A 23,874-nucleotide genomic window follows, 5' to 3' on the forward strand; every position below is an offset into this window, starting at 1 on the left:
GTTTTTTAGGCTTCTCCCTGCAACTCTTCTCCCTTAGGTTTCTGTAGGAACTAGACAACCTCTGCATTGAGCTCTTTGGCTGTTGGAATAAAAGCTGACATCATGCGCAGTTGTACTTCCAACCACACCATTCAGAGGAGTCAGCGAAGTTGGAAAGACTACAGTGAAAGGTTAGCTCTGTTGTAACTCTGTTTATCTCCTGCTGTTGCGGTGCAAGGAATTGTTTGAAAACTGGAATTGAGCATTGGCAGCACCAACATTTCTGCCCAGTATGCTAACTGATTTGCCTCATTACCTGTATTCTGTGATGGCAGAGATTTCAGTTTCCCCTACTTGACAAAAAGTTCGGTTGCCTGCAGAGAGGGACAGACATGATGTATACATACTTCAGCATGGATTTACTGTTATTTCATGTCACAAAGTGCTGTGTTTTGAGGTAACACCTATTGGTGGTCCTGGAGGTTGAGGGCAGATTCACACACTGCAGATTGTGCCTAGGTAAAGCAGCTTTGTTATAGTATTTGAGCAGAGAACATATAATTTTTAACTACTACAGCTGTCTACCAAGTGAGTGAGTGTTAAGCATCATGGGAGCAAAGCCTGCACTGAAACAGCAACCTGTCCTCTGGCATCAGTGGGTGCAAGAGATGCAAACCCTTTCAAGTTCTGTTACACACCTGGGAGATACTAAAAGCAAGAGAAAGCTCTGCTTGACACCTCAGGTACTGGCAATTGCAAGACAGACAAAACAGATTTTCCAGGTCGTCTCTGACTGAACACTAAAAAGTAGCTTGACACATAGCTTGAAGCTTTAGCATTATCAAAAGTGAAGCTACAAAAACATCCCTTTGAGCAACTGAAGATCTAGAACCCAACCTTCCTCATCAGTATGTTTTTTCCTCATTACTAGCAAAACACAGAGCTAGTTCCTGCTATGAACTCGTCAAAGTTTCAGAAATGTTGGAATCTTAACTGCTATTCAAGATGTTAGCCTATAAATTATAACAAACTGGCCATGACACTTTCAGTCCTTTCTGGTCAGCTTTGTATTCTAGTAAGAGTATAATAATTCAAGAACTCATCAGCAGAGACTTTTGACAGCACACCAAGGTTGTTGAGTACCTATGTTTTTAAGTACCATGACAGAATTCAGAGACACAGGCTAATCTGTTTAAGAAATTAGAGCAATATTAGGTTGTGCTTTCTCAGTTTATCAGGATTTCTAAACCCCAGAGAAATAAAGGCAGAGGTGTTGCTGGAATGCAGCAGACTTTTCTCCTTTTTAAGTTTTTTGTTTGTTTGTTTTAATATAACAAAGCAAAGTCACAATTTAAGCTAAAACTGCAAGTAAAAAGTATCTCCACCTTATTTAGCGAAAGGTGCCTCCCCCGGTACTAGTAACATTACAAGTCTGTTTGTTCTCCAGTGAGTTTAGTTTGTAGATTCTTTCAGGGAAAAAGACTTTTCTAAAGTTAAAGTAAAATCCAGAGAGAAAAATCCACCTTTTCATTCCCTAAAGAAAAAAGATAAAACCCCAAAGTTCTCCCTTTTTGCAAATTCTGTTTGAAATAACCCAATGAATTAAAATGGTTTAATGGTTCAAACTGAGAACAAACATATACCCAGTTACTCTTTTGAACAAGCATGTAAAACAGAGCTACAGTGATAAGGTAAGGTTACTGAGGCACTTTGTACTGACCAGAGCTTTAACCTCTATTACCTGATGGACTTCTAACCAGCTTTGACTTTTCATTGACTTTTCTCACCTTTAATTTAAGGCTGCATTGACTTTTCCTGTCACCTTAATCCATTTCTATCATTTAACCGCTGCACAGCTAGCTACAGTGCTACTCAGTATTGATTATATTCTTTCCTCTCAATAATGTTTTGTTACATAAATTGAAAAATAATCAAAGAAGCTTCTTAGTGCTTTGCTGTTTTTTAGTAGTTAATAATTCCGCTGATGTTTTAAAAAATATTTTCTTCAGTGTTTCATTGCTCTCTTAGCCCAGGTCAGTGTTTTGGAGAAGGGAAAGCTGTAAATGAGATGTGGTGCAGTGGCTATGCAGAACATATTTGATCCCTGGGGTTCGCCGTGAATGACGAGCTGCTTGAGAGGAAATCCTACCAGGTCCTGGTGGTGGCTTTCCAAGACGCTGAAATCCTGTTCCATGGCTGATGCCCAAGTGGTTTCCACGCAGGGTCACCACAAAAGGAGAGGGTGACAAGGAGGAATGAAAGCTGCCTTGGGACTTCCCAACTGTACAACCTACCAGCAGGGAAACAACTCCCCTGGGGATGTGGGGTTCATACTTCAGACATCTGAGAACCGTCCACTAATTGCCAGCTACAAATGTGCCCCTCAGGGACACAGCAACACTAGAGAAGCAAGACCTGTCCAGGCAGCACCCGGAAAGCCAGGAGTCATTTCCTCCATGCCTTTGCCCTAACATGGTAGCAGAGTCTGCTTTTCAGGCAGCTCTCCTTTCCAGGGAATGTGGGTTTTTACGGCAAGGTGCTCAGTAGGATGTCACCTCCACTACAATAACCCAGGCATGATTAAAAGGTATTTGTATCTTACAGAAGAATTAGAATTACAGAAGTGACAAGATGAAACAAAATATAGTATTCTACAGGCAAATACTATATGGAAAAACACTGCGTTAGCTGAGGCTTAAAATACTCTGGGGAAAGTTAAAAGTTGCTTGAAGAATTATAGAAGGAAAGATAAAATCTTTTTCTTCTGGCCTCAGTATTTTTAGCTTGAATTTATTGTTCCATGACAGGGTGTCTCCTCTCACCATTTAGTGGATCATAAAAAGAAAACTTCATTTTTCTTGTTTCTAGTAAAAAAAAAGTGACTCATGCTTGCAGCCCAGGCTCAGCAATATGCCTGGCTGGGTAGGTCTTCAATACATTTTTTGGTAGTGAAGGGAAGTGACATATCCGTGATAAATATAAAATGGGTTTTATGTTGTTTGGATGAAGGCAAGTACTGCGTTCATTCCTGACTCTCTCCTTGACTAGCTATGTTGTCACTACACAGGCTCACTCCCTTGCTTGGACATTATACAGGAGATGTAACCCAGGGCTCATGGAAAGCAAATTTCTCCCTTCTGCCTTCCTGCAATAAGGCACACCTTTGGTTGTCCTCAAAGTCAGCCTGCTTCAGTGGGCACATCACTAAAAAATAAACTATAGAGTTTCAAGAAAATTTAGGTGATGTGTTCCAGCGCACACTTCTAGTAGCAGCTTTAAGAGAAGGTTGGTTGGGTGGGGTTTTTTTCTCCTTGTGTCTTGTGTTTGGTGTCATCTTTGTTAAGGATGGGTCCTCTCTGATTTTCCTTTCTTCCTTCCCATAACACTAAAGTAGCTGTTCAATGCCACCCAGTCCGCACAGGTAAGTGCTAACAGGTATATGATTGTGTGTCTGTTCCTGGGCAGGGCATTAAAGCAGGCACAGAGAAAGCTGGTTTGTAAAATGGCTTCCACCACGGACCTCAGGTGTGACCTCAGAAAAATCACTCTGGTTTTCCTCACTGTGCTCCCTCTCTTGTCTGTCCAGCCCTAGTAGAGCAGAGTCCTCTTGGGGCCGAGACCATCTCTTTCCCCAGGAACCTAAGCTGTGCCTGCTACAAACCCTACGTGCTAGGAGAATACAAATTAACGACATGAAACTACTGTTGAATAGCCTTATTGACTCACGTCTTTTATACAGTCGTGAAGCCTATATAACTCTTAAGCCTCTCTGTCACAGTTAATACCAGCTTTCAGCCATATCTTTGCAACTGAAGCTCAGCGGGGAACTAATGGATGACCGACTATTCCCTGCTAACATGCAGTAGGAATGACTGTGCCTGATCAATTCTTAAAAACACTCACAGTGAAAAAAGTACTCGGAGAAAGTTGAAACTGTTCTTTTTAAGAGAACTTTTTTTTTTTTTATGATCTCTGATTCTGCATTTAATTCTGTAAGTGTAGTTTAAAGGGTAGAGGGAGTTGTTAAATTTCATTTCACATCCACACTCTTCTGTTGGCACTCCTGTGGAATTGTCACTGCTGCTCACGCACACTGAAGGGCAGCACACCCCTTTGCAGGCAGAGTGCAGCAATGCAGCTCATTCCCAACCATTTCCCAGGTGATACCGTTGAAGCCCACAGGATTTCCCATTTATGCCCTTATCATTTTTTCTTGCTTCCTATGAGGGATCTGCTTTTGCAAAAGCCTCTGTGACAGAGGAGGGCTGGGTGTGATGTCCTCCTAAGCTGATCAGCAGTTTCTGCTGCTCCTTCAAAGGGCAGCACATCCTTCGAAGCACTGCTAGCACTTGCCTGTCATCACATGAGACACCAGGGCAGGAACCGAAAGTTAAAGATCCAGGTTGCACACTGCTGGTGGGAAGCACACTGGTTCCAGGCGTTTTGATATCAGAATTACTGCCTAGACCAGGAGCTAGCCCAGAGTGCCTAGTGCCTTTGCGGATTAGTGGGTTGTGCCATGATTAATGAATTCTTGCTCTTTCTCATTTAGGCAGAAGCTACGTGAACTGTTCCAGTCAGCTTCAGTCTCCAAGAAGAAAATTACTACAGAATATAACTACACAGCAGGAAAAAAGAAGTCAGTGCTTCACCAAAGGCTTGATGCTCGTTCTGCCCATGCAGTTCAGGAGAGGCTCCCATTGTTGCGAAGCTTGTAGCTATAGCATGCAAGGAGTCACATGGCATGTGTCACAGCAGGACACCTTTCATTGCATGCCATGGCAGTTTCTGTGGCATCTGGTAAGGACAGACAGCACATCACAGCAGGGCAGGTGGCGGTGCGGTTTGGGAGACAAAGCTACAGAGCCCTGCTGTTTAAGAAGAGTGTGAGGCGTGGGGTAAAATGCCTCTGATGCCACCAGGAGTGTTTCACAATCCAACCTTTCTAACTCCTGTTCATTCATTTCTTTGCATACCTTTTTTTTTTTTTTTTTTTTTTTTTAAATCAGAAGTCAAACCTCTAGACTGTAGTGAAAAGCAGATGTATTTCTCATCAACGTAACACCTGGGGTGGAAAATTCTGCAAGTGCGCTGGTAACCATGTCAAAATCCCTCGTTATGCTTCCCTTCCAGCCACTGTTCTCACTGTGCTGCTCTCCAAAGCTTCTTCTGCTGCAGTGCAATCTTGCTAGGCACCAACACAAAGTCTGAGCAAAAGGAAGAGAAGTCGGAAGAAGCAGTTCAGCAACTGGATGTCTCTAATTCCTTTCTTTCTTAAACTGTGTGTACTCAGGTGGGAAAGGATTTTATTTTTCTTAGCTGAAAGAGATTATCAGCAGGCTTAAGAATGTGAAAGAGTACCTTAAGCTGGATGTGGAGCAGATAATATTTTGGCTGTGAAAATTCTAAGTAACTTTAACACAAAGTAAATATATAGTGGTGTTTGACGTGGGCCAATACGTGATGTGTGAAATGGCTGTTGTTCTTTGTTTTTATAAAGTCCCTGTTATTATTGTGCTAATGATAGACTCAAATGAAAAAAAGATGGTTTGTTATACCATATTTTAAACAAACATGGAGCAGAAGGTAGTTTCTTTCTGAGGAGCTTTTATCTAACCACACAGGTTGAAGAGGAATAGGAAGGGGTATAAACAGAAAGGATATGTGATAAATATCATGCTGGCATTGAAATTTGAATAAGTGGCTGGCTGAGGCATTGCTGAAGAAAAGGCAAATGGGGAAAAATCATAGAATATAATCACAGAGTCATTTAGGTTGGAAAAGACCTTGAAGAGCATCGAGTCCAACTGTTAGAAGAGCAGAGGCTACAAGGAGACAATAGTTGACAGGGATGAAAAAGGAAGGAAAGTACCTCTGCTATGGTGAGGGAAAGGCACTGAGGAAGGTGTGTTGGAGCATGCTAGCTTTTACAACAGGGGAGAAAATGCTCAGAGTGAAAATTGATGTAACCTCTTGACATTGGTAAGAATGATATTGCAGACCTGCACAGTCCTTGTTGCTTAGGCCAACATTTGCTGCCATGGACAGGACTGAGACATCTTGTTTGGACTTCCTCTGGAGGTGATAATTTACTGTCATGATGTCTCACACTAAGTGGGCAACATAATCCTCAGTTGCACATCCAGTTCTCATAACCACTTCACATTTCAGACAGGAGAACACAGGATGGTGTCTACAGCTATAGCTACAGTAAGGGACTGTTCCATTTATGCTAATGACAGATTCATGCCTTAACTGTTTCCAGTTTGAATAACTATAAATATTTCTGTCGCTATTTGATGGTCATCTCAGCATAATATTAGCACTTAGGCCCTTCGTCGGTGCTGAATGAGGAAAGTTTAGCTTTGTATTTGCCTGTTGCGTGGCTTCTACTCCAAAAAGTCTTGAGCTTCTGCAAACTCCTTATTCTTAGGCTCTGCTCAGTGTGTTAGATTTTGGTCACAGAAAGTAAAAAAGAGACAGTGCTTTTGGGGGAAGGGAGAACTGTATAATTTACAAGCTGCAAAATGACTACATTAAAATTTAGGGGAAAAGGAGTGTACTTATGTACATAAAATTCGAGTGCTAGCCAATAAAGCTATGTACTTGCCCATGTGAACTGAACTTCACCAAGAAATGGTTGGACATGAAAAATAGACCGTTTATGCAACAAATACTTTTCTGTTTCACAGCAGTTCCAAGAATGAATTAGAGGTAGCAAATTGTTGTCAATTTTCTTACAGGTATTCTGTAAACAATCAAAAGGTTGTAAAGTTAATAAAAGCAGAGCCATCTGGAAATTGTCTCTGAATTTCCCAGACCTGGCTTCGGTATATCACAACAGTATTTCTGCAGAAATCCTCCTCAGCCAGTCAGACAGTATTCTGAAAACAACCTTGTACCGAGATAATATCACTGAGGATCAGACTAGACTGGGGTGAAGAACAAATACACATTTTGCATTTATATACATAGTGGGAGCATTAACGATTCAGCTCCTTATAGCAATGTTCATAACTACAGGTAAATACTTGCTCTAAATTCATCTTCAACCTATCATATTTAAGTAAAATTCCCTTAGGTTTTCATAAACCATCATGTCACTTTTGCTCCAGTAGTCTGCTAGAGTAAATTCCACAACAGAAAGTAAAGACAATTGCACTGTCTCTAGCTTTTGCTAAAGATACATGGTTAAACCCTTTCTGAAATACAAGGACTACTGCTGTAACGAACCCAAACTTCTCCTCTTCCTCCCCATGCCTGTCTGTTGGATCATCAGGATTACTGTGGATGGCAGCTGCTACCTCACTTCCTTCTTAAACCTTCTTTCTTATAACTTTCCCCCACACCCTTTCACTAAGGATCATTATTGTGGATTAATTCCTTCTTTCCTCATATCTGTATATTTCACTGCTACTTTTTCCAAAACATATTGAAAGACTTCCCCATCCTTTCAATTCACTTGGATGATAGCCTCATCAGTCCTGGTCCAGGCTGCTGAACCTTCTTTTTTTCCAGCTCCTCTTGTGTTGCTTCCGTCTGGTTTTTCCACAGCTCTGCTACTTAGCGTAGCTTTCTTGGTGGAACATGTCACTTGTTTGTTAAATTTTTGTTTCCAATATAAACGCTTGCTCTTAAACTTCTGGTCTTTATCACCACCTCAGCTTAAATCTCAGCACTGAATCTGTGTCCTATATGGATGCTTCTGTCACCCACTCATTATCCTTTATGTTGTCCTTGACCATAAAAGTATTCCCCCAAATTCCCTATTATATCTGGGTCTGTGTCCTAACCTTATTCAAAACATTTTGAAAGATAGTTTTTCATATGAAGGCCACAATGTTAACTTGTCCTCCCCAACTAATGAAAAAGATGCTCAGGTTACTTAATAAGCATAGCTGAGTCGTCTTTGATAGGAGGCAGCTATGCTCAAATATACCAGCAGAGAAACTGGCCAAAATACAAGGTAATTTCTTCATTCAGGGTTTCTTACTGTGCTTTGATTTATCTGTGTCTTATCTTGTGGAGTTTCAGCTGTAAAGGGCAAGAATTGGCTTTATCGCTGTACTGAATACCACTGCTATGGTCTCAGTTCTTTCAAGCCAGTAAATAATGAGATGCTCATGAAATTCTTAGCGGGTGTTGTGTTTTAGCACCTTATCTGATTTCAGTGGGAGGTTTACCTGACTAAGACCTTCTGAGATGCCTCCACAAAGCAGAATAATTTCTTGTTCCCCTACCAGGTAACAAATGCCAGCTTAATACATCAACCTATCATCACATAGTTATGTATTATCCATAGCCAAAAGCCCCTAATAATAAATTCTAATCTCCTTAGGATGATGAAGTAGAAAACTAATGTGAACTTATTGCAAATAAAAAAAAATTATTTCCCTAAAAAGCAAGGCTTCTTTATACCTCAATAACACAACACTCTTTCCAGCTGTTAGCATAGAAACTCAGTACCACTCGGTATCACATACTTTATTCTGTTCTAACAAACCTGTTAGTAAAATAAGCCCTATAGCTGTTGGAGTGAGGACCGCAGAGTGGGAAAACATTATGCCTGGTTCTGCAGTGAAGCTCGTGAAGCTGCATTGTTATGACCACGGGCAGAACTGAAGCTGTTTTGTGAAGGAGCACTTGAGCGTGCAGTTTGAAGTGCAACCCTTGTTTTTGCTAACAGGTGAGAGTTTAATTCAGTTGAATAGACAAAAATAGAGGCACTGCAGCCAGACCTGGCTCTTTGTTCCTGGTTCTGCAGTAACAATTGCCAGATATGCAGAAGAGGAAGGTTTAACACATCCTGTTGGGAAATGTGGGAATCAGCTGCTTGAAAGAGAGGCAAGTCCCTTCCATGTACAGTGAATGGCTGGGTGATATTCTAAAGGGGGTTTGAATCATCTGATATAATGTCAGGGATGTAGCGTCACTGGGTAACACCCCACAGGCCATACTGTGAAGGACACCAGATGTGATGTTCACAATGGCTCCCAGACTTTCCTTGTCCTAATTATTTTTACCTTTTCTCGGAGCACCCAGTCTGGTTTATTGTCACAACGCAGTGGCACCTTGTGACATGGACACCCAAAACTCCACTACAAATGTTCCATCATGACTTATCATGATGCAATGCAATAAGAGTTAGGTGGTGTCTTGATAGTAGAGAATACTGCCCATGTCTAATGGAAAAGAGTTTGGCTGAGGGCTAGCTGAAAAATAAGTAGGGCTAGCTAAAAAACAAAGGTCTATTTGCCAAATGTGAATGGAATTAATTCTCTTGTGATCCACACTGCAGAGTATGGTGCACATCTGATACTTCCTTTAATAGGAAGGGAAAGCACATGCCACCATCTCTTTCTTTCCCAGATATCTTCATCCCCCATACTAATTTAAATATTTTCTTTTATCCTGAGTAAGTGTTGAGCCTTGCTAACACGAAACTTCCGTTCCATTAGATTTTGTGATAATTGGCTTGCTGATAATTTGAAGGTTGATTAGTTTTTTGTTACCTGTGATTACAAACAGGCACTCTTAAATGTTGCTTTAGTGCCAATTTGCTGCTCTAGTCAAGAATAATTCAGATATTTTCTCTTGTAATTCAAAGTAACTGCTGATGGACAGGTAATCTAGCTGATGGATGGACCTAATACGTGTTCTCTCCTGGTAGGTGGTACCAAAAAAAAAGTTCACGCACCACTCACAGTGGCAGGGCTTTTTAGTTCAGTTAATTACCATTTGTTGTTAATACATTACATGCAACCAGCACATGTAGTCTCCATTGACCTGTAAGAGGAGTAATTGCTATTTTGTATAGCATACTGCCCCCTTCAATCCCTGGGCTCTTGACAAAAGAAGCAGTCTCGTTTCTGGTCATCCCCTGATTCAATCTGAATGGTGATGGAGTGAAAGCTGTAGTTCTCAGACAGGGCTTGGGTAATATCTCTCAAAATCTTCTGGTTGTCTGATGTGTCTGCTATAAATACCAAACAGAAAATAATCAAAATGCATATAATATAATGCTTTACAGAAGGGTAAGTGTTTACTGACAGAAACTATTCACAAACTTCCAACAAGAAGTTTGTTTTGAGAAGTGTTTCTTGTCCTTTTTATCCTCCTTCCAGGAACCTGCATGTCAGCAAAAGTTTGTTCATTCAAATGTGGTTGGAATATGCAATTTTGGCAAGAGCTGAGCTAAGAGTAATCACCAAAGAAATTCAACTTGGCAGAAGACTGGAGGAAAGCAGGAATACTTAATAAAGATGACTTCATCCAGTCAGGGAGTAGCAACAGTGCCAAGTGATTCGGGTGTCTGACAGACCCACTCTTTTTGGGAAGCAAAGACTACATAGAGGACTTCGCCTCTGAGCCTATTCTTGGCCAAACACAGGTGGAATTTTTTCTTAAATAATCCTTAACATGTAAAAAGCAAAAGAAAATTGATCTGGGTGGTGGAAAATTTGTCAACAGGGATAAAGACTACATTTAAAAACAAACAAACAAACAAACATTTTTAAATATGAGCTGTTCCCCTTGGAGTTACCTCTATGCTCCAAGCTGTTTCAAAGATTGTTTTACAGCTAGAAATGCAGATTTGCCCTATGAGTTTTTCTTATTGGGATCAACAGTTTTCAAGTTTGACAAATCCACTCCAAAACTCATTTGATTTTGTGAGAAAAACCCAGCCTGGGTCTAATTCTTCTGATTTATTTGTAATATTTTCTTGGTTTTTTCCTTGCTGCGCAGCCTTTTCAGTTTTCGAGTTTGGGGCTAAGTAGAAGTCCCTGTTGTTTTGGCAAGATTTCTGAGAGGAGGATTTGAGAGCTGTTGTTGATGTCATTTTTCCAGCAAAATGATGACATTTGTTTTAACAAGCAATAGATATACAGTCAGTTGTATCCCAGTCAGGAGAGACTGACCTTTACTAGGCAGCAGCTGAATACTTACTCCCTGTTTACAGAAATTTACTGACCTGTGGCAACATGAGCAGATAGAATAGTTTGATTCATTGTCAGAGACCAAAGATGAAGGTTGTGAACAGACTCCACTTTCTCAATTGCTAAAATTCTTGCTTTCACTGCATCATAAGCAAATCCTTTTGATGTTCCTTAAAAGGAGAAATTGGTGGGAAAAAATATTCTTAAGAGATAAGAATTATGATCATTAGAGGAAAATGTGTCATGAACCTTTATTCACTTAGATGTATAATTTTTATAAAAATATTCAGTGCTTTGGAGAGCCTGACTATTCAGAATTCACTGTGAAATTTAATCCTATCCCTTGTTTTTATACTTCTCTGTGGAAGAATGAGACTCATGCATGCCTTAGTAGATACTCTGAGGGTCCAGTTTACATAGCGAAGTGAGCTGTTTAGCCAGATCACATCCTGATTTTGCACCAACAACGTTTGTGAGTGCAGATTTTATGGCATCACCTGAGCACCTCTGAGGGATTCTGTCCTCAGTACCTTTACGCAATAGAGAAGCATCTGTTTAGCAGAGAGGGAAAGACAAACATGAAGATTAAAGACTTAAAAAAGACTGAGAAATCTTAGGTGACATTAAATCTCAGGTCTAGTTACTGAGTAGATCAGTGATTGTTTTCCTAGATGAGCCTTTTTATAAGAGACAATGATGGTGATGGGCCTCATTCAGAGTGAGGGCGGTTGTGATCAGGTGAGTTGCAACATGGAATTCAGAGTTTAATTAAAATCCAAATTTGACCAAGGAATTTAACTTGGTTAACTTGGATCTTCCCTGGAGTGAGACCTAGGAGTTTGAAAATGCACCTTTATGCCCACATGAATGGCTATGCTCATCATGCTTCACTTGGATCAGTAAACTGAAACATATTTTTAATATCACCAGTTATGAAGTATAATAATGATAAGCACAGTATCGGTTAATTTTGTCTTTCATACCATAACTGACAATTATTTGTAATCGTTGATGACCTCAGTGTTGTATGCTTGGTCCTATCAATTTATTACAAGTTTATTACAGAGTACTGACTTAGTAGAACATGATGCTGACATGCACAAGCTCTTTAGAGATGGACATGGACAGTCCGTACCTGCATAATGCAGTCAGTCGCAGGGGCTGTGGGGCTGACACCCTGGGACAGACTGGATACATGGGGTAAGAGCCACCTCTAACACCGGCTCCAACACCCAATTTCTCTTCAGAAAATTCTGGACAGAATATGCTACCTATGAGGTAGGAGACTGGCTTCAGAGACCAGAAGGACAGCATCAAGGAGCTGGCCGCAGAGGGGAGCAGAGCACTGCCAGTTTGGGCATATCAGCACTGCTTGTGGGAGTTGGGAATCACTGCTCTGAGACAGAGAGAGACCCCTGAGTGTCAGGGGCTGCCAGGCTTTCCTGGTGGTTTGTGGGGTTTTTTCAGTCATCAAGAGACCTGATTTTTTGGCAGCCAAGGCACAGTCAGTTGCTGCACCCTGTCTAGGTACACTTCTACACAACTGTATCTCTTATCTCATGATCACTGAAAGCAAACCAAGCCTAGAACGAAGCTTTACTGTACAACAAGATTGGAAATGTTCTTTCTTGGAACAGAAGTAGGTGCGAAGTGAAAAAGAAGTCACACTGAGTAACTCGTATCCATTCCAAACCGACACTGTTAGAGCTACTTCTCCCTTTAATCTTTATGTCTTAATAGCATGAGAAAGAGGTTACATTACATTATCCAGTCTAAGGGAGGCAAAAACTTACAGCTATGATTGCTCAAGTCACTTGGCCTTGCAAATCAAATGTTCAGGCCCATAGCTGACAGGATTAAATATTGCTAAGCCTAGTTCTTCTCGCTGCTGATGTGCTGAGAATTGCCTATTTCCTTGCACCTGAATGCAACTGGACGGCTCCATTGGCTTGCTTTTCTGGACTGACGTAATTAAAAATCTTTTAAACTTCTGCCTCTTGCACTCAGTCTATTTCATAGACACAGTTCAAAGCGCAGCCTTTTTCTTTTCTTTGGTTTTGGGGTTTTTGTTTCGTTTTTTGTTTGGGTTTTTTTTTGGCAAAGGCTTTTATTTCACATGGGTAAAAGAATTACACAATGAACAGAGTGAGTAGACGTCTCTTATGCCAAAAGGGTGTTAAAAAGCAATGTTACACATATGACAAACAAAAGCAACTCAAGTTTTAGGAACGCATTGGGAGTTCATTAGCAAAACACCAGTACGCAGATTTTTATGACAAGTGGCATATGTATAAATCTTCTAGTGCAATGGTAGAACACAGTTTTTATTAGAATTATGATTATGTTTAAACTATGATCAGAATAATAAAAATATTAGAAACTGATGCAGAAGTGTGATATTATACTTTTGTCACTGAGTATAAGCAGTATGGAGAAAGGAAGAGAAAAAAACCAGGATATAGCTATATTAATTCTGAAATCAAGTCCTACCTTCCATTAACACAAACAAAATATCCCTTGAAATGGTGATGGTGGTTGCCAAAACAAAGATGGAAAACAGAAATGTGCAGATTGGGTCAGCTATTTTGTATTCTGGCTAGAAAAATATGAACACATCACTTTGTTAATTTCATTATTGTCTGTTATTGCCATTTTACATTAGTTAATCTCAAAGAATAATGTATTAATAGAATCCTAGACCCGTTTGGGTTGGAAGGGACCTTAAATATCAGGTAGTTCCAACCCCCCTGCCATGGGCAGGGGCATCTTCCACTGGACCAGGTATTTATACATATATATGTGTGTGTGTGTGTGTGTGTCTGTGTATATATATCTATATATGAATATTCCATCCCTCTAATACAGAATGAGTGCTGACTTCCTTTGCCAGTTAGGGAGCCTCAGCACAGGGAATGAAGGTGCTATAGATGAAGAAAGTGAGAGACACCGAAGTATCCTCCTTGCAGTTGAAACACCAAGAAGTGCTTCACTCAGTGAATAGTCATTTCAGTTCCAAAGAATAAGTATAATTGTCTTTGACTAAATTACAATGTATATCATTAAGACAGAGAAAATATTTACATAGTACCTAATGTAACAATGCTATGAAAATAACTGTTATACTTAATTGCAAGGAAGGCAAGTGAACTAATAACACTAACCTTAAAGAAGATGATAAGTGCGCTAATTAGCACACTAATACTCTGGAAGAGATCTCCAATGGCATGCACAAAGGCTGCCCGCAGACTGGCATTGCTCAGAGCTGGCTTTTCCAGAGGGGCTGACCTGTGTTCCCTGGCTTGGTCCCCACAGCTGTGCCCGTGGCTGCTCTGGTGCAGAGTCAGGCTTAGTCTGCAAGAGATGTAAAGCTGCAAATATCAGTGGGGTTACTGCATCTCTGACAGCAATGATGTCACTCACATCATCACCCCTTTCACTTCTGAATGCTGAACAGCAAAATCAGGTATGATAAGTAAAAGTGCAGGGTGGTTAAGCAGATAATTCCTAGGTGTTTCAGTGTTTTGCATACAAACAGGAAAGTCCGTGAACGGCGTAATTAATGAGGCCTCTTTTTCTATAGACTTCTTGAATGTTCTAATAGCTAATAAAAATTGAGGTGCCAATTAATCTGTTCCTGGAGCTTGTGCATTCATTCATTGTTCCCTTCCCCGTGTGACAGCTAACAGAAAGGAGAGCAACTGCAACCTTCACTGAGAAGCAGGATCTCTCTTCTCTACCCCTTTCCGCATCTTCACAAAACTCATAAACACTTAATATTTTTGAGGCCAATATCTATCACTTTTTATTGAAATACAGCAGCAAGTTCAAGGCTCAAAAGTTATATGGGGAGGAAAACAAAGTAACTTACAGGATGTTGGCAAGCACAGCACAAGCAGAGGTAACGAGCATCACCGTAGCATCAATATCGTAATCGGGGTGTAGCAGCCTCATACTAGCCAAATATGCCAACACACCAGTCACCATCCAAACGATTAGCACAGACATCAGAGCTCCCAGAATTTCTAAGGATTAAAACAATCTGATTTTAACAGGAGTCATAACAGAAATGCAAGAAAGTTTAAGAGATTGATGGTAATGGTTCCACATTTGTGAGCTTTACAGCCAGGAGAGTTACTTCTTGTATGTTGGCAGCTTTGATGCTCACAAAGAATGGGCCAAAATCCTTTCTGGTCATAGAAAATCCTGTGTATGTGGTGGTCTTACCCTGTTCTGCCTGCTCCTACATTTTTCCCGTTTCCAGTGTTGAGTTCATGAAGCATTTGGAGAAACTGGAGAGATGAAAAAGATAGTTTGTGGGGTTTGGGGAGGAGCAAAAGGAGCTGTAATGTGAAGGAAAGATAAAAGCAATTTTTTTTACATCTTATGTAGTTGCCTGGCTCTGGCAGCATGGTGTGAAGACCCCAGGAACCCACCCCTCTTCCCCAACAAGATTATCTTGGTCCCGGGAGCAGAGGTTGGCAGCCTGGAGAGAGGCACTGCTTACACAAACCCACTGGCAGACATAATCCCCCTCCAATAACCTCCCTTGCTTCCGCACACTTCTTGTCACTTCACACTTCAGAAAGGCAGTGACAGCCCCCAGCAAGGTCCTGCCAGCAAAACCTCTCCTTCCCCTCTCCTGGGACTCATTCTGCCAATGCCACAAAATCATTTCTGTGCCACCAGCAGTGATGAGGATAAAGGAAGTTATTTTTTCCCTGGGGCAGTAAAATTTAATTTCATCTCTATTGGCTCTGAGTTGGGCTCAAATAAATCCGGTCCCCAAGGCCACCTTTTATTGCACTGCCATAGGACAGGTCCAGGGATGTTCCTATGAACGTACAGCATGTTTTTAATAGGATGTGGAACCAGTAATTGCCGTGTGACTTGAATGGGTAAATGTTGCGCTTTATGAGTCCAACTGAGAAAATACCAAGGAAAATGAAAGCTCACAGGAAAGTAAAAGGCAGTAGATAGCCAGAAAGAGCAAAGCACTTGCACAGACCTCCACTGTCAGTCCATGAAAACAGCTGAAACTCAGCTTAGGATTCTGAATATATTTTATGAGGGTCAGAGCTTTTGCAGCAGCCCAGGCTTCAGACGCTTATGAAAACAACCATTTTGTCTAAAACTGACAAGTAATGGATTAAAGTGCACTGACAGAGAAACCTAGTTTAGCTTAAAAATAGAGAAAAACTAACATAAAGCATACCTGGTGTTTGTATTTTCTGCAAGTTAGAGATTGAAACCCTGCAGACTTTGCCCAGCTGAAGGTGTTGATGGCTATGCTATCATCGGCATGAAAGGAGCCAGCAGCTTTTGTGAACACCTGTACGAATATCTGTGTGCATGTGCACATATGCTCCACAACGGAGTTAGAGGTTATGTTAGAGGTCATCTTTAGCTGCATAGGTGAAAATACATATTACTTTTCAATGTAGTATCTTAGGAAAAGTTTAGCTAAGCTTACAGACCAGTTCAGGAGTACTAAAGGCTTACTCAAGAGGTTACCTTTCTTCAGCACTACTAGCACTAACAGAGCGCAGCAAACAGTAGTGTAGGATTGTTTGGGAATCTCTGAATCATACCAGGGATAAAGAAATTGAGGTTGAAGATACCTTTTGTTGTGGTTTAATCCCAGCCAGCAACTAAGTACCGTGCAGTTACTCTCTCCCTAACTCCACACACACACATACCCCACAGCGCGATGGGGAGGAGAATCGGGAAAAAGGTAAAACTCATGGGTTGAGATAAGAACAATTTAATAATTGAAATAAAGTATAATAATAATTACAATCACAACAACAATTAGAATGAAAAGGATAGAGAGGGAGAGAGGAATAAAACCAAGGAAAAAAACCCAACTGATGCCCAATCCAGTTGCTCACCACCCACTGACCGATGCCCAGCCAAGTCCCCCAGCAGCAACTGGCAGCCCCAGACAAGTCCCCCCAGTTTATATACTGAGCATGGCGTTCTACGGTGTGGGATATCCCTTTGGCTAGTTCGGGTCAACTGTCCTGGCTCTGCTCCCCCCAGCCTTCTTGTGCACCTCCTCGCTGGCAGAGCATGGGGAACTGAAAAGTCCTTGACTTAGAGTTAAGCACTACTTAGCCACAATTAACACATCAGTGTGTTATCAACATTATTCTCATACCAAATCCAAAATACAGCACTGTACCAGGTACTAAGAAGAAAATTAACTCTATCCCAGCCGAAACCAGGACAGCTTTCCTGCCTGGAAATAGGTCTGGCTCAAACTATCGGTTTCATTCAATATTGTGCTTCCAGCCATGTTGCTGAAAGTAGCTGCACACCCAAAGGATTTCACTGAACTGCTGTCTTGGCTGGTTCTGCTCCCTGGTTCTGGATTAGAGGACAGGAGGCATTCAGATGGCTTCTGCTAAACCTATGCCCTGTCACACACAGTCTTTGCATGACAAACTCTGTCTATCAGTCTGAGAAAAACAGTGAAAAAACAGCTTCCAAGATCATGTAGGGCTGCAGCTGTGAGACCTTGGTAGTCAGTGCACAGTGACTGCCACCCACCTGACTGCCCTCAGCTACTCTATTAAAGCATCCACCTGCATATCAAACTGGAAATACAGCTGGGGAAAAAAACCCAAGAAACAGGATAACTATCATGGAATGCAATTAAATAGCCACTGACATTTTATGCAAGGCTCTCTCTGCTACCAGGATAAAAATGTAATAAAGGATTGGTTTTGAAGTTCTGCATTGCAACAATAAAAACCTAAAAAATCTAACACAGACTGAGGTGGCTAAACCTGCCTACATCAGCAAGACAGGAGTTTCTCTCACTTTCCTTTCTTCACAGGCTAAGAGAGCATAAACACAAAAAGTAATTATGGATCAACTGATGGTAAGTAGTAGTTTTCTAAGGCTGCAAAATTCAGCTGTGTGTTGTCTACATAATGCCAGCTATGCTTCTGTCACACTAAACCTCCCCCTCACCCAGCAGCCTGTTTCCAGCAGAGCTGGTAGAACATACTTGGGGAGCAATATAAAGACAATATGAGTACGGCATATGTCTCTCCTGGTACATTCTGCAGCTACAGGCAGCCTTGGCCTACAGACATCCTGACTCAGAAAGCTGCTTCTGGACCTTCATGTTGAACAACCTTGAAGTATTTATCATTTGAGTCCTCAGTTCGGGTGTACAGGTGTCTAAAGCCATTTGAGGTACACTGACAGCTCCATGTATGGCTTGGCACAAGATGTATAGATGACTTCCAGAGTGGCAGCTGGACACTTTGTGGAACGTGTTAGGGCATTTCAAACAGCACCAATCACTTACACATGAGCAACTAAATTAAACCCTAAGACACACAGCATGGGATTTGTTTCCAGACCGAGATGACTAAATTAAGATGTCTACATGTAGGTGTGAGCTAAATGTCTAAACCGCCTCTGTGGGCAATGGACATCAGATTAATGGTGATTCACACAGCTCCCTGCTCCACTGACTGCCTGGGAACACACCCGAGTTTCTAAACTGTGAGTGTCTGGTGGCATTTGAGATGCTCTGGCCCTGTGCTTGTTACCCTGTGAGGTCTCCCGTGGGTCTTGTGTGACAGCTGCCATTCCCATGCATAAGTCTCAGACACCCTAGGGATGGAGCACTAGAATTCTATGTTTAGGCAGCTGAACAGAGTCTCAATTTCTGTTGAATGTATCAGAAACTTGGACCCTGTGCTTGTATGTGCTCACGTATGTGTAGGCATTGATATTAAGGTGTCTAAATCTCAAACAGAATCATACCCCCAGAAAATTTTTCTCATGTCTTGCCTTTTGTAGAAGCACTTGTGTTTGTAAAGCTTTTGCTGTTAGGTGTCATGCATAAATATATTGATTTTGGTTGAGGACAGAGAACTTTAAAAGCCTACCAGTGCTTCCACCTGATAAAAACCAGCAGTGATACAGAGATGTGCAGGGAGAAGATTTAGAAAATGGTAAATGTTAAAGGATCTCACTTTTCTACAAATATAACATTGTTGTCTTTTTAAAAATAATTTAATGAATTGTTTTATTATTCTATAAATGAAGTAGATCCTAATTTTTATGGGTATTGCTGCTTTTACAGAAGCTTGTGTTTCATAGTAGATTGAGGGCTCGGTCCTCCTCATACTTACTGAGGGAAGTTGCTGTTTATCTCAGCCAAAGCTAGCACCAGCCCACAACTATATTGAATAATGAACTGAAAGATACGTTTGCAGATAAGAGATGACTGTGCTCTTTACTTCTTAGAAGTTCACTAGCTTGCTTTGTTTGTTGTGTGTCCTGGAGGCTTTGAGGGCATTAGTGTGCTACCCCTAAACATCTACAGACCTTTGTGGGACATCGGCACATTTTCTAGCTCCTGCCTACGATGACTTCCCTTTCCCATTCCACATGCTCACATTGTGACAATTTTACTACCTGCTCGGTGCCACCCAAAAGTCAACTGTTTGGTGGGAGGTTTGGAGGCAAGCCACAGTGAGAAGAGGCTGATCAGGAAGCTTGTCAGGTCCACCAGGATGTGCGCCGCGTCGGTGATCACCGCCAGGCTCCCAGCGATCTGCCCACCTGTGTGAAACACACATCCCTATCACGGCTCTGGTCAGAAGGTTGAGTCAACCAGGTCAAACTCAAGAACTCTTTGCTGTGATTCAAAGGAAACACTCAATTTTCAGTGATCATACACATGACTCAAAACTCTTCAAAGATTGTTTCATTTTGTACCTTATTCAGACAGTGAAAGGTATGAATGAGTAGGAAAAAAAAAAGCTGAATTTCTTTGTCTGAGAGAGATCAAGAGCCCTAAGGACGATGAGTTGTAATATATTAGTGCTGTGGTTATGTTACTATTGGACTATTTTACTATGACTATTTTAATATCAGATTTCTTCATGAAAAGCAGTATTAAGGATCACATTTCCACTATCCCCCCACTATCTTCTCACAGATCACTGATATGTTTATATATGTACAAAACCTCAGAGACTTAGTTTATGGAATTTATTCCTATTTGTTATAGGAAAATATGCATGTTCTTCCTGAGTTTTGGACAGCTGGATGCGCAACTGTTTATTTGTCACAGGCAACACTAAAACAGGAATAAAAGGAAAGGTCCCAGTAGAAGAGCTGGGATAAACAACCAACTGTTTTGGTGATGGCATAGAGAAAAATGTGTTCACAGGAGCAATCTATCATTTTGCATCTGTAATGCATGATTTAATTTTCCTACTAGAGCTCAAAAATTGTGGCTGAATATCGTTTTACTTTGAGGGGCTTCAGTTTCATGTGAATTCTGAAAAAAACCCCCACCCTAAACCCAAACCCCAAACCATTTTAGGCAATCTGAAACCACATTCTTTTACCCAGTAAGCCAAATATCATTATTTTGCCAAACTCTTCTAACCGTGTCTCAGGGTTAAAGGCAAATCCAAAAAAAAAAAACCCCTAAAAAATTGCTCTAAACTACCCCAGGTGCCAGTGGCTGCAGGAGAAGACAAGGAACACAGGCAGAAAGCTGTCCTGCCAACTTGTTATGGCAGGGGAACCTTTTCATCAGAGTAGAAATGTAGAAAAACAGAAATGTGAAGTAATAGAACCAAAACATCTAGTCTCTGTGTTTGGTGATATATTTCCATCCTTCAGTCATTTAATTAATTTCAGCTCACCTGTTTCTCCTGACCACAATCCATATGAAAATCAATTAAAAATGTCATAAAATGCCTCATTCAAAACTTTGGCAAGATACCACTGCCAGAGAGACCTGTAGACATATCTCTTGTTTCCTTATAGATGAAAAGGCTTCATGCCAGCAGGGTGGTCTGTTTAATTTCCTCCCATATGCAGATTTTAGATTCGAATACCTAATACTGTATGGTTTGTCACCACAAGAGACTATATATCACACATATAGGGGATATATTATTTTTCTATGTTTCCTCCCTATACATATCATTTAAAACTGTCTGAAAATTACTTCCCAAAAGGCAGCAAGCATGACTGCAGAATTTGGGGGCATCTCATTCTTTGCAGCAATGTGAAAAATTCAACAGAATAGGGATTTCCCAGAACATGGCCAGGTGTAAATGCACATATACTTTGTGGTCATGACCCAGCTCTTAGACTTTCACTGTTTGCAGGACAGCTGTTTCTAAAGTGGTAAGCAATTCTGCATAGCAGAGGGAAGCAGGCTTGCCTGACAGTGCACAGATGTTAACAACCAAGGCATCAGCTATCTTTCAGCAAACAAATATATAGAGCACAAGCTGCCTGCAAAACCCAATTGCATTTTGGCTAGTGTATTTCCATCTTCTGCGGGACATTACCAGAGCTTGCTTCTAGATTGTCATCTTTGAAAAAAGTTGGCAAATTAATGTTTTATGTATTGCTGGCATAACTAATGCCTTGGGTGAGCTTCTGAGATCTCAGTCTGCTTATCTTAGCAGCACGGTCAAGCCTTTATATTCCTTTTTGACATGAGGACACGTGTGGGGCTTGCCTCTCTTTCTAGTGCCCAAATGGAAATAAAGTACTTTGAAAGCCACATTTGGTCCTTAGCCACTAAAAATCCTTGGAAACCACTTTCATATCAAGGCTGTACACGGGATGTTGTCAATTTGACTGGTATCTCCAAATGTACAGAGATTTTGATGGATCTGCATTAGAAGAACAGAAGATAATTGTCTTTCAGAGACAGTTGGTATATCAGGCTCAGCCAACAGTGTCCCTTTTGGGAGAGCAGTAAGGGCCAGCACAGATGGTTTGGGCAAAAATATCACGGAAAGACCTAGGGATACAAAGAAGCACAACTTTTCAACCTCTTTGAGAGTGATGCAGCTTTGTTTCTTGTTTAGCGTAATTATGCCCACGAAAGCCGTTTGCCCTTAAGAGGAGAAGGAAAGGGAACATATTCTTTATTTTCAAGAGTAAAGCCTGTGTAATCATTATAGGCTTTTATTTCTTTGTGTCATTGCTCCCAACAAGTGACCTTTATGACTTACTATTACCTACAATGGATGTTTATAGCTTTGTATATCACAAAGCACTAGAAATTGTCAGTCACTGAATGGTCAATCATCAGGCTCAGGCAGTCTAGCCTAACGATTAAAAAAATTAAATGCATGGTTCGTAATTACAAAAATCTCCATAGACTGCTGTCTGTAACTGCAGTAACTGGTTTGTCAAAGTTTAATGGTCTGAAGCAAAATGGTCTTCAAGCCTGTTACTTAAGCTGTCACTGCAAAAAAGCTGTATGATTCATTAAGCAAAATGAAACATTTAGTTAACATATCATCTGTCCTTCCAATTATCCTCTAGCATTGCCGCATTCACCAAAATTAAGCGTACTGATGATATGGTTTTATTAATAATACATTACTTCTGGCACTGGAAATTACTGCATGGAGATTAGCGGTGTGCACCGGTTTTCATGGAGGAAATGCACATGACCTACGAACAAGGGGCTTCATGCAGAAGCAGCGCGTGGGAGGGAAGAGTTGGAGAAGTCCCTGCTGGCTTTGACAGCCAGGGGAAAAAGCAGAAATGCAGCGGCTCTTTCAGTACCTCCACTTCTCACCTGTGGGGAAGACAAAGCCTTTCTGTTTCATTTTCATGGGGCTCCAGAGATGCAGAAGCTGGGAAAACATGGGTTTCAGAGGCATTCCTGGCTGATTTTTGTTACATCCCCTGGGGCACATGTGACAAATGTCTGTGGGATTCCTCATCCCTTTACCTCACCTCACCTCACTGCAGAGAAGTGGCAATTAAAGAGCCAGGAACTATCAGGTAGGCATAAATATCACAGAAGCCATGCGGAGAGCAGATCAGTTGGACAAAATGAAAGCTAATGCTCTATCAGTGAGCCAAGTACTTGTACTGGGTATTGTAGGATGGGTCCAGAAGTGAAAGCTAATTAGACAGGGGAATAATCTTCCATTGATCCCGAGACACACCAGCAGGCCAATTCAAAAGATAAACGTGCCCTGGTATAAATACATTCACTTAACTGTAGAAAAGCAGATGGTGAATCTGGCCCTGGATTTCCCTGGATTTTGTAAAGACTGTTGCATTTAATATCAGGTCCTGCTGCTAGCAGCTTTCATCAGTGCTGAGGTCTCATTGGCCTGGATAAATATATAAAATCTTTTAATCTTTCCAAAAAAAATGTAACCCAGTTTATTAGAAACCTTTTGTGACAGGATGCTAAGACATGCTAGCCACTTTCAGCTGGGCTTAAAGACCTGGGAGAACAGTTTAGACCATTAACTGATCTTTGTATTCCTACCCAGATTGCAATCTTTAAATGGATATATGAAAATATTTTGATATTTTCACCCTAAAAAAAACCCACAATTCCTGTAAAGACTGGGAGAAAGGAATGCTGTTTTATCCCAGGTGGGTTCACCTCTGTGCATCATGGGTCCCTGCAGTCGAAGTGTGTGCAAAAGGGCATGAATACGGCTGTGCTGGGCAACAAACTGAGCTCTCTCGGAGCAAATGTACTCCCCTGTAATCTCAGCAATCATGAAGAAGACGCAAATTACTGATGCTACACAGAGCTTCCTCCTGGCTCGCTGCTGCTCCCTTTTCCTGTTCTCATAGGCCTGTGAGTAGCTGTGACAGTGATGCGCTGGATTAGCTTCAGTGACTTCTGCTTCCTGCTGCTGCCTCTCTTCATTTAAGTTCTTCTGATGCCAGCTTATCCTTCAGGATTGAAAGAAACAGAAGGTTAAAAAAGAAAAACCCTGGTTATTTGGGCTTCTAGCCCTGCATCCCCAGAAACTATGTAATTAATGCTTTTGAAGGATAAAAGCAGCATTGGGAACAGCTGAGCAGGTCACAGAAGAGGCTTGCTTGCACAAGCAGGGCTCTGCAGAAGGGAGCTGCACATGAAATGACTGCTTGGCTGTGTTTCCCTGCTCTTTGGGCTCTCCTACATCATTTA

General features: G+C 41.2%; 1 protein-coding gene and 1 long non-coding RNA gene across 3 annotated transcripts in view; one reads left to right on the top strand and one right to left on the bottom strand.

The window, feature by feature from the left end:
- LOC114013157 (uncharacterized) lies at positions 1 to 10,933 on the top strand. 2 transcript variants are annotated; one of them, XR_003556038.2, is made up of 3 exons: positions 1 to 170; positions 4,532 to 5,272; positions 10,104 to 10,933. It is a non-coding gene; the product is annotated as an uncharacterized LOC114013157 (long non-coding RNA). The 2 variants fall into 2 exon arrangements; XR_003556037.2 differs by lacking the exon at positions 10,104 to 10,933 and having other exon boundaries at positions 4,532 to 4,779; positions 5,113 to 9,808.
- The window catches only part of SLC30A8 (solute carrier family 30 member 8), a 22,228-nt gene continuing 8,163 nt past the window's right edge, over positions 9,810 to 23,874 (bottom strand). The window contains exons 2-8 of the mRNA XM_013302256.3: positions 23,425 to 23,633; positions 19,356 to 19,502; positions 14,785 to 14,938; positions 14,078 to 14,267; positions 13,407 to 13,512; positions 10,952 to 11,086; positions 9,810 to 9,955 (exon numbers count right to left, since the gene is read on the bottom strand). Coding sequence (XP_013157710.1) covers positions 9,810 to 9,955; positions 10,952 to 11,086; positions 13,407 to 13,512; positions 14,078 to 14,267; positions 14,785 to 14,938; positions 19,356 to 19,502; positions 23,425 to 23,633 — 1,087 coding nt within the window. The remainder of the gene's footprint in view (positions 9,956 to 10,951; positions 11,087 to 13,406; positions 13,513 to 14,077; positions 14,268 to 14,784; positions 14,939 to 19,355; positions 19,503 to 23,424; positions 23,634 to 23,874) is intronic.

Source organism: Falco peregrinus, chromosome 3 (genome assembly GCF_023634155.1).
Source record: "Falco peregrinus isolate bFalPer1 chromosome 3, bFalPer1.pri, whole genome shotgun sequence".
In the NCBI taxonomy this organism is placed as follows: Eukaryota; Metazoa; Chordata; class Aves; order Falconiformes; family Falconidae; genus Falco; species Falco peregrinus.